Source organism: Haliotis rufescens, unplaced genomic scaffold, assembly GCF_023055435.1.
Source record: "Haliotis rufescens isolate VD_foot unplaced genomic scaffold, xgHalRufe1.0.p SCAF_1, whole genome shotgun sequence".
NCBI classification, from domain to species: Eukaryota; Metazoa; Mollusca; class Gastropoda; order Lepetellida; family Haliotidae; genus Haliotis; species Haliotis rufescens.
In genome coordinates this window covers 61,707,529-61,719,342 of record NW_025963779.1, presented here as the reverse complement: position 1 = coordinate 61,719,342, position 11,814 = coordinate 61,707,529, and the positions used below count along the sequence as shown (strand labels likewise).

The following is an 11,814-nucleotide window of genomic DNA, read 5'->3' as shown; positions in this document are numbered from 1 at the left end:
GCGTCCAGTGCGACCCTGCTACAGTTACTAAATGTATTGCCGTTCCTGGTCCTTGTGGTCAATTAAGCCAGGCCATTGCCCTCGCCTTGTCCGCCGCGGCTCGGCTCCGTCGAGGACTGATTGGCCTAATGACCCTTACTCCAAGTTGTCTCTATCAGCATGCACACCCGCATAATAAAGAAACGCAACACCAGTTTATACTCACATAGTTTTACTTACTCTCAGCCCATCTATCACTACAGAACAGGATCAGACTGGCCAGGCTCGTCACTAGCTGGTGGAAACTTAGAACGATCGGGATTCGACTCGATCGACTGCAAACCGCGCTCTCCTCTCCTAATGTTGAGGGTATCATTTTATAGTGTTCGAGCCTGACCTGTCCTTGTCACATGTCTCAATACCTCCATTTGATTCGTTACAAGTTTAGATCTGACCATGAACTCATGTGTGTCGCCATCGGAAAAATACCAAAAGCCTACGTGCCAGATTGCTCATCTCTCTATTGATTTTGTGACTCGCTCCGAAGCTCCAAATGGATTATATCTTGTAATTCCCCATTTGTTTCATTAACTCATGGACAATAGCCAGAGACCAATCCAATGATAAATGTGAAATGTCTTTTCTCTATTGATTCCTTTCCAATTACAAGTTCTGTCACGAACTATATCTAATGGGTTCTATTTATTATCATTAGTTTCTGAGATGCACTTTTAACCTTATAACAGGACCATTGTGTCGTGGAAAGAGACCCGTGGGGTGGTCAGAGCATCATGGAATTGGCCCTCATGTGTTTCACAATATTGGCGCTGGCAGGGGGAATGGCATCACAGCGCAACGCTACATTGACCAGATCCTGAGACCTTACATCGTACCCTACTTCGCACGTCACCAGAACCACGTGTTCCAGCAGGACAACGCGCGTCCCCACACGGCCAGGCTCACCAGGAACTTCCTGCACCAGCACAACATCCAAACCATGCCATGACCGGCTATGAGCCCGGATTTAAACCCGATCGAGCACCTGTGGGATGAAATACAGAGACGGCTGAACCAGGTGGTACCAACACCAAGAACTCGTGCTGATCTGGAGGCAGCTTTCGTCAGGGTGTGGGCACAGGTGCCTATGGCCTTCGTGAACCGCCTGCTACACTCCATGTACCGTAGGTGTATGGCTGTGTTGAACACACAGGGAGGGCATACGAGGTACTGACATTTCCCACCCCACCATTTCCATGTGTGTGATCGGCCCAAAGCAAGAACGTGCAAAACTGTCTCAGACTTATTGACCTCTCTGTCGCTTTTTGAATAAACCATATTTCACAGTCACACAGTACTCGCGTTTCTTTTGCGGTTCAGTATTGTTCTAAGCGGGCGAGGTTATCTAAGGTAGAGCGGTTTTGGGTGAAACCGCTTTGATCTTGGTTTATTATGTTATTTTGGTCTAGATAGTGTTAGAGCCTGTTTTTGACCATTGCCTCCATGGCTTTACGTTTGAGGTGAGGGAGATTTGTATATAAGAATTAGCTTCGTCTGCCGGTTTGTTTGGCTTTGGTACTTGGATCACCAATGCCTCTTTCCATGAAGTAGGGACTTGACCGTTTTGGTAGACGAAATTGTATAGTTTTAGTTGTGATTCCTGAAGATCTTGGGGCATTTTTGTAATTATTTGTTATGAGGTTAGATCTAGTCCGGGGGCTATTCCTTTTTGTCGAATATTTAGTACATGGAACAGTCCCTCTGTTGCGCATGGGATGTTTATTTCTAGGTTATTGTCTTTGGGTAATTTGGAGAATTTATATTAATTTTGTAGTTGTTTTTGGAATTCCTTTTTGAAGTTGTTATTGCTACTACTGGCTGAGAAATGGTTTGCTAGATTATTTGCTTTATTTATTGGAGTTTGTTGAGTTATTTATGTTTGGTGTTTTTTTGGTCCGTTTCATGCCACGGATGGCGTGAATTTGGCCTTTTTGACTGAGGGATTCTAAGTCTTCAGATTTTATTTGTTTTAGGAACCAGTGGTATTTATTTATAGTGTTCGAAATTGTAGTATAAGTTTTATATTTATATCCTTATCCTTGCATTTCCAACTTCTTCTTCGATCCTATGTGGGACGTGCTTGAGTCATGTTTCCAGGTTCTGAAAATAAAAAAAAGCCTCCGAAGCCCCCAGCATCTCCACGGTTACGTCCAAAAGCTTGGTCAATTACATGCCTCTCGTGCACGCCGTGCCTGCTTGAACTGACCACGTGTGCGCCTCTACCAATTCATTCTCTTTCGGCTAGAGTAAATGAGTGAGTGAGTGAGTGAGTTGGGTTTAACGCCGCTTTTAACAGTATTCCAGTTATATCGCGGCGTGTCAGCTTAATGTGGGAGGAAAGCCAGAAGTGATGCAGGTCTCAGACGTTTACCACTTCGGTGAAACCCACGAGCACGGGTATGGTGCTGACAAACCTAGAAACATAATCGGGGCGAACCGGGATTCGAACCCACAATCATAGGTTTCTGGCGTGCCCAGGCGACGCAACTCTGCACAGCGAATCGCGGCGCCTTAGACGACTGGGCCACCCGTGCCCCTAGAGTAAATGAGATGCGGGGATGGTCTGGTGGGCCTATCGCGTGCGAGATAGGATGAGTATATAAATATACAATTTTTACTAAAATATCCAAATCTATAAACTTATCCCATTTCACACTTTGGATGATGGGCCGCAGATACCCTAACCTGTATAGACTACAACCGTAAGATGTGCGTGAGAAGCTCGCTCTAGACAGTGCCATTTTCAATTTGTTTTAAATTTTGAAAACTGTCTAGTGTCTAAAAGACATAAACTCGTGAGCGAAAAACGGCAGACGACTTAAAATCGATCCTGGAAGGATATCGATTCTTCAAACAAAACACAGCAACTATCCCCCACGTACCACAGAGTTTGGTAACTCATTTAACGCCTCTACTAACACATTCGAGTGTATGCATGGGAAACCCGACACATCAAAATACACGTAACGCCACGTAAATGTTTAATTATTTGGATTACCTAGTATAATAACAGTTTATGTTCTGCGTGAGACAGTTGTTGTACGAACACAAACGAACCGATTGTGACTGAATGTATATGATCAGACGCAACAATTGTTCACTTCGTAAATTAAGATTTATAGGTCTCTACAGACCAACTAATACACCCTCCATAAGGGACCCGATCTGTGAAAAATCGAACATAAAAAAAACACGTAATACCACGTAAATGTTCAATGATTTATACTGTATGAATAATTGGAACCCGCAAGGATTACAAAGCATAGCAGTTTATTATCTGCGTGAACTGGGGCTAGACAGTTGTGCCAACACCAACGGACCGAACTTGTGAAGCCCTTGTACGTCTGTGACTGAAATGTCGCGAAGGTCGTGAGACGAGAAAAAAGAATCAGACTTCCAATAGCACCCTTCCATGACGGCTGAAAGGGTGCAGTTACTATGGAGGGCCATGGTAGAAGTAAGCGCACGAGTCTCGTGAGGATTGGACTTTGTAGGTGGAAGCAGCCCGGCGAATGTATACCTCGCAGAATGATGGAGCGGAGCCAGAAGGATAGTGTCGAACAAGAAATTTCCGACGAAGACACGGTTGACAATGGGATGAAAAGTCTCTTCCGGGAACGACTGTGGAGGCGAGACGCATCGAGATATATTCGAAGCGCCCGAACCGGTCACAAGGAGAGGTCTTCATGGTCGTTCGATCCCCCAAAAAGCCGAGATCGGGGAAATCGTAAATAGCCGGTCCGGCTGTCGGGGAAGTTGGTTCTTTGCCGAGGAAATCCCAACGGAGCCCAAGGAACGTTTTGCAAGTTCCGGATCTGTCAAACTGGACCCTTGTGACATCCAAAGCATGAATTTCGCTAACCAGTGCAGCGGTGGCCAAAGCCAACAAAAAGACGATTGTCTGGAAGTCCGTCTCCGACAGTGGTTCATAATCGCCGTAAACAATGTGTTGAAAAATAACGTTTAGGTCCCACCAAGGAGGCCGAAAAAGAGCAGCTTGGTCGGCTAATTTGTAGGGAAGGATGTGCGATTATTGCTCCGTAACCGTGGAAACCTTCGCACCGGAAGTAGTGGCAATGACGGAGTTAATAGCCGCGAGGTAGGTTGCCAACGTAGATCCCCTAAGTTTCCGAGTCGAACACAGTAGAGCACGATGGGCAGCAGTGATGGTCTTTGCTACCCGCTGGGAGTAACCATTTGCGCCAAACGCAAAGATGGAGCGTTGTCAGAGACTGATGGAGCCACCGACAGAGAGGCTGAAGGGGGGGGGGGGGGGGGTCGTCGCGGAGCGGAAGAGGATGAAATCGAGGATAAAGTCGGCGAGCCAGGTGGGGAACCAGTGTGTTGGCCAATAGGGCGCGAGCAAAATCAGAGACAGGCTATTGGTGCCGACCCGGTGAAGGAGCCCTGTCGAGAGAAAGGCTTAGGCATTGAGACCCTCCCACGAGATCGAGATCACTAAAGCGTCATGCTCCCAAGCCCGAGCGTCGGGGATGGGAGATATGAATCGGGATAGTTGAGCGTTGAAGTGCGTGGCGAAGAGGTCTACTTCCCGGGCCCGATAAAGTTGGCAAATCCATTGGACTGATTGTGGATGAAGAGACCACTCGGTTGGTGATGGTCTGTCTGGTCGGTACAGGGAGTCTGCTATGACGTTGAATACCCCCGGAATGTGCAGAGCGCGGACATGCATGGTGAGGGAGTCGATGAGAAGAAAAAACTCTAGAGCAAGTGAGAGTAGGGACATCCTGTTGATGGACTGCCGCCGCGTTGTCGGACTGGATCATGAGGAGGGGGACCAGAGAAGGTTCGACCAATGCGAAATCGCGATAATGGCTGCCTTGAACTCGAGATTGTTGATGTGAAGGCAACACTCAACGTCGGACCACCGCCCTGCTACTTGCCGATCTTGAAAATGTGCTCCCCAAACGACGGTTGAAGCATCGACGAACAGATGGAGGGACGGCACGAATGGCGTCAAGGAGACCCCTTCGCAAACATTCGACGCGACCAGCCACCATTGAAGATGAGGATGGAGATTGAGCGGTAGAGAGATCAGCGTGTGACAATCCTTGATCCTGATAAAGGGCGCGAGAAAATATTGAAGAGTACCCGTACAGTAAGCGCCAGCGCCGATGTTAGGAGGCCCAGGAGTTGTTGCCATTGGTGCCGTTGAAGGTGAACGAACATCAGACCTTGCAGAGTGTCGAACAGGGCTACTATGAATTGGAGACGTTGGGCGGGAATGAGTTTTGGGGGAATAAAACCCGGGGATCGTGGGAAGTGCACCGAGACATTCGATAGCTCATTGGCTGCTTTGTAGCTTAGGCTATATGGGCTGATGACCTAGATCCATCTGCTTGTTTGTTTGTTGTATACTGCCACACTCAGCAATATGAGGATGACATGCATCAACCAAGTCAGCGAGCCTGACCACCTAATCCCCTTGGTTGCCTCTTACTACGAGAATGTGTTGCTAACATCTTCACAGGTTGACCTACAGATCTTCACAGATGATGACACGAAAATGCTTCCAAGGTCATTTACAGATGAAGTTACCTGACATGAATTGGTATTAATTCCACAACTGATGATCAGAAATAGGTGGTTGCTAGGAGCTTGATGACTGCAATGTCACATGCACATTCTAAAAGTGCCAGCAAAATTACTCAAAATGGAAGGTTTCAGAGAATCTGAACGCTATTTAATATATACCTCTGACATATGCAGGCAAAATAAAACATAACAAGCTTGTAAATTTGAATATGTTTATTTGTTATTATGATTATACCATGTACAAATATACATCCATTCTGTCAGGCAGAAGCTGTCGATGGAGAAGGCTACAATAAACACACTGGTTCCAGCATCCTATACCATCTGACTACTCCTCTGTACTGCAACCACCAAATAGCTCAATTGTATCAACCAGATACTGGAAATTATGAAATTAATGCAAAGAATGCAAGTGTCAATTGCTTGCATTAAGTTCATTGTTGTTTATTGTTCAAGGAAGGGCTATTCACATGAAGTTCACAAGGGAGTTAATTGACTGTATGAAGTCCAGTTTCCACCCTTGACGAACTAGGCAGGAATTTCTTGGCTTGATCATAGTGCCACCAGTGGGTATTTATAGATCAGTTCCTTCTGTCCCTCCTATTGACCAATCATATTACACCTTTCATATCAATTGCATTTACTTTCAACAAAATGGCGGCACCCGGTGAAGACGATCTGATTGTAATCAAGATCTATACTGTATTCAGATGTGTCTTACTAAAGTGTATCAAATGACATGAGCATCTTGATTAAAAACTTGAAAAGATTTGGAAAATATCTGTTGAGGCTAAGTTGGCAGCACACATGCTTTGCAAATCCTGCACAGCTGTTTACGAAGCGGATGTCGATTTTGTAAAGGGTTTTGATTGGACTACCCAAAGACTTAGTCCAGCCAAAACATAATTCCATTATTCCAGCCTAGATCGGCAAGGGTGTAAAATTAGACTTTTATAGTCAGTTAGCTCCCTTGCCTTGGGAAGATGCATATGGATCAATGCATGCACCATTGAACAAACTGCATCAACCGCTATGGCATCTATCAATGAGTTGTAGCATCCTCCATACAGATGACTTATGGCATCCAAAATTAGGGTTCAAACAGCAGTTATGTTAGTACTGGTTCCTTTCCAAGCCTCCATCTCAAGGTAATTTGAAAGTTTCAGACACCAAACTAGCTGCCGGAGCATACTCAGTGCCCGAATCGTGAAATGGTATTTTCATCACATATGAGGGTCAAGTATCGGTGCAGTACATAGTATAGTAGCAACAACGTATAGCTAGTGGAACTACAAATAAAACATGGTTTATGGCATGGTGTTATAAGCATAACAATGTGCAAGACTAACTGTCAGGATACTGTAATACAATATTCTGTACTCCCAGAACATCATCAGGCAACATGTCACTCTGATATTTTGATATGACCTAAGCATGTTGTTAACAATCAGATGAAATAATGTGCTACAAAAATAATAAATTGCAAAAACTACAAAATACAAGAATGCATTTTCAATACACCAGAGTATGGGGTTATAATCTCTACTGATCACGCTGATACAGCTAATGTCAAAGGGTCTCGGGGAACTATTATCTGCATTTTTTTATAAGTTGGTAGTTGCTAAAAGATTTAGTCTATTACAAAGTTTTATAAATTCTTAAAGTCTTTCAAAACAATGCAGCCCATACAAAATCTGCTTGAATCCTAGATAAGAGCTAAAAATACTTTTTGTCCTGTTACTGTTAAACTTTTCTGTCACGCAGAAAGACACCTAATGTTGAGGGGTCATGTTTACAAAGTAACTGGTCTGACAGGACCATCTTCGAACCCCCCGTTTCAGCATAAGACTTACAGCAGTCAGTCCTTTGAAACTACCTCCAACATAGCTGAACGTTGATACAGATCTACAAAAATAATGAAATGATACCAGTGGTGAATGACAACAAACATGTTGGCCACATGTAAATGGACTATGGTGTTCAATATGCATAGTAGTCACCTCATAATAAATACTACACACAGTTCATGGTTTTCTAAGAAAAGAGAACAACACAAATGAAATATTTAAACAATCACAGATATTTCAATGACACCTATTATGATAGGATGTTACTTGAGTAGAATGGACAGTACCACCTGTTGCTGTGACTGTTTTCTGACTATATGATCGTAAATATGAACAAAATATGTATTTGTCATTGTATCCTCTTCAAAACAAGTTAGAAAACACCCACAATTGGGAGGTTGTGTGCGATACTAACCACTTGCTGTGACAGAATTAATATAGCCATATGAAAAAAATGGGTGTTCTTTATCTTCTTTTGAGTAGTATATGATATTGAGCTTGTTTAACTTTCTGGCTACTGGGTAGATAACAGACCTGAACTGAAGGACTTCATTGGCACAAGCACAATACTGTGTCTTCCTTCAACCACAATACTAGGCATGAGGCATGGTAGTACTGGTGTCACTTGGTGACAAGCATGACTGAGGAGATTTCGAAAGGTGTAAAACATTCATTATTTACTGTAAAATTGGCAGACAAATTGACAGTGTTGTGCTTAGTGCAGTCCACCTGTATACCAGACACAAGTAACGTGACAGTATCCATGAGAGGATGACAATCTGATGAGCACTAGATGAGGAAGTTGTCAGCATTATCATGTTACCTGCCTTATATCATATTATAGCTAAAATGGATAGAATTATCATTAAACCACCCGCATGTTATCAGAAATGAGCGGGCCACTGTAACTTGATCATGCCCTCATATTGCTTGACGACGGGCCTTATCACGCCCGTTGTTAGCTGACGTCATAGGACAGGGATAGGTGACGTCACTTTTAATAGTGACGTCATCTGGTTTGTTCTATGACGTTTCCATATTTGTAAAAGTGGGTCAGTGACATTCGTGTTGATTGCAGTAAATGTTTCAAAACCGATATTGTTGTTTCTTTTTATTTGATAACAAATTCCATCCATTTTAGCTATAAAAACGGTAACGCTAATTTTTAAGGGCATTATCACTTGCAGAAGCCTCCAGTCTTTTCAACTGCACTCCTTCGTCGGGCAGTTAATGGAAGACCTTGGGGTTCTGCCAATGATAATGCCCTGAAAAATAGCGTTACCCTTATAATAACCATAGTGTGCATAAAATAACCGAGGCTATTTGGAGATTTTGACATGCATCAAATTTTCATTTTCTCACATGTAATTAATTAACCTTGTCATCATGGTCATAAAAATTCTACAAAAACTGTACAAATAGTTGATGATAAAATGAGGATGACATACAGAATAGTGACTGAGAGAAATGATATGGAGAAACAAAACCTTTCCTAAAGCAGATCCAAAATAAGCTGACAAAACAAACAGTATCTTAATAGCAGTAATAAAATCCAAAAACCAAGCTTTAACTGCAAACATAAACATAAACTTTAATTAGGAAAGCATCAATCATGAAGATATGTAATTGCCTGCAATTACTTTTTGTGACAATGATTTTTAGTACTGAAAGGCATCACTCAGTACTATTGCTAAGTACAAACAATGTGTTGTGACAAGCTGTTGATTCAGCACCTGTACAGTTCAATCACTTCAGTTAGCCAAGGTGTTTGATCAGATCACTGTAGAATGAACCACCAAGGAGAAATAAGAGTATTGCAAAACATACATCTTACATCAGCAGGATAGCAAGGATCAGTGAATATTCAGAAACATTTAGTCCATACAAAGATCTTTGTGAGCATGATGAGCTACATGTTTGAAAAAAGTAGCTCGAATACCTTAGAACACGTAATGAGGAATCTTGGTCAATAATGCTCATTAACAGGAAGCATTTACAAGTGCAGTGACCACTTGACAACAAAGGGGAATATATACACAGGACACAATGGCTGCATAGGACAGCGTCACAGAAGCCTAAAACACTGACAGTCAACTCTCCACTGACTGAGATACCATCTCAAAGGTTATCAACCAAGAGCAACCCAGAAGACAACATGACATACATGGATTTCCAGCAAACAGACATTTCTCAGCCAACATTTTCAACACGAAGCAGTATTCAGTTCACTTCCATTGCAGATGCAAACCCACACAATTCTTTGCCATTGGGTTCAGTAACACTCAAACATTTACAGCAATTCTAGCGGATGTAGTGGTTAGCCGGCATCCATTGGACAGCCTGAACACTTCACGAGTCCTATCTGTGCAATATCACTAGCGTGCATCTGATTAATCATCACAAACCATCTCCCACATAGACACATACAGCCACAACATTAAGGCACCAATATATTCGAGAAACATCCACATACTGATTTCACAGAACACACTTAAATCTGCATAGATGAATTATTTTGGCTCCTGTGTTGCAGACTATGTCCAAAGGACACTGACCACCGTTACAATGGATACTGTTTGTGCATAATGCTGTCATCAAGCAGTGCTCCACTAGAATCTGTACTTGGACACAAACTACTTGTACCATGGAAACTGATCACTGTCACCATGGTTGCTTTGATGTACAATTGTGTCTTGATCTGATGCTCCTACGATGCACAATGAAGCAAAGCGTGGCAAGACAAGACACTTCACTTCACGATATCAACACAAACTTCACAAGTGATATAGCTGTGTGTAAGGAATGCAAACATTACATTTGCTTGACAAGGATACATGGGCCATCACTTAATACTTTGTAATCAAAAAAGCAAATATGGTACAGGCTTGAAACGTCCATGATGACAGTTGAAATAAAAGCACTTAAAATTATTAAAAAGTACTAAAGCAAAGGAAGGTAATCTGTTAACTGATATGAAGATTATATCCAATAAATAAGTAATCAAAGTGTGTAGGCAGCTCATTCTCAGGTGTACTAGACTGAGGGTGTTCATAGATACACTTGCACTCAAGCATCCATGTGAACATGTTCATACATGCATGTGCATTGTGCAGGGCTAGCTTTCAATCCAATATAAACCCTGTGGCATTTCTAAACCACACATCTATTTAAGCACAATGGTATTGATATCCACCAATGGAGGATACTCAAATATTTTTTGTAAAATTATGTACATAATTTGTGTAACTGAGTAGAAAAGCAAAATAGGCACAATATTGGTTATTTGTAGCAATGAAGATAAGCCTTCTTTCACTTGGAACATAGGTCAGACTTTACACTGTTTGGTTCGTATACAGCTGGTGTATGTTCGTGTCAGTCAAGTGTTGTGGTAAAAGGATGCTGTGCTGTACATCATCGCCACACAACACAGTGCCTGGATACACCTGTGTCATGCAGTGTCACCACAAGTATGCACCTGCTGATGTCACACACTGGCGGACTACAGCTTCACATATGTTTTTGGAGGGCACCTACTGATATCATGCAACTGCTCAAATCTAATGTTGTCTGGCAACACCTTTGCAAATGCAAACAGTGCCCCCCTGCACATAACAGCTGGCAAGACGTCCACACGTATACCTGCAGGGCATGTGCACACCACTGAATTGTGTTGATGTGTGGGCCATGCACATGTCTTGACGAATGTATCAAGTATAGAAACTTCATCTGGAACAGAACCTGAGCAATGAATGTCGAACTTCCACCCAAGATCAAGATGGTTCTGTGAGACAGTTTGGAAGGCAATATTATTGCTCCTGTTTCAATTTAAGTGTAACAAATTCATTTTTTAAACAGCATATAACCATTACATACTGACAATATAAAGAATCTTAATGAATATTTGTGAGACCTTTCGGTAATATTTTGGGAGACAATGTTTCGTATGTCATGTGGAATAAATAACTTGGTAGGAATAAGATGGACACAGAGCGTAACAGTCTCATAGAATCAAGTGGAGCATTGTTGGTCATTTGTGGTATAACACTACACCCTCACTGATCTCAATGCATTTAGTTCCTCTAACACCAAGTGAAATGTGGGCCTGTCATCAGGCTTCAATGCCCATGCTTTCTTCATGATGGTGTAGACCTCAGGGGGGCAGCACTCAGGGGCCTCCATTCGGTACCCACGCTCTACATGCACCACCACATCTGCTAAAGGCTGAAACAAACATACATTTGTTATCAGCGGAGAAGACTATTGTGGTATTCTACCATTCATATTTCATATTTATCCCAAACTTTGTCAGTTGCTCTATCAAACATACTAATGTTATAGGTATAAAAACCATATCTGCCAGTGGCTGTATCAAACA

The 11,814-nt window shown here is 42.6% G+C and overlaps 1 protein-coding gene across 3 annotated transcripts in view; it reads right to left on the bottom strand.

Moving 5' to 3' along the window:
* Window positions 1–5,790: 5,790 nt before the first annotated feature.
* The window catches only part of LOC124145037 (tyrosine-protein kinase CSK-like), a 44,355-nt gene continuing 38,331 nt past the window's right edge, over window positions 5,791–11,814 (bottom strand). For all 3 annotated transcript variants that reach the window (XM_048398963.1, XM_046514685.2, XM_046514682.2), the window contains exon 12: window positions 5,791–11,660. In XM_048398963.1, coding sequence (XP_048254920.1) covers window positions 11,484–11,660 — 177 coding nt within the window. In that variant the 3' untranslated portion in view covers window positions 5,791–11,483. The remainder of the gene's footprint in view (window positions 11,661–11,814) is intronic.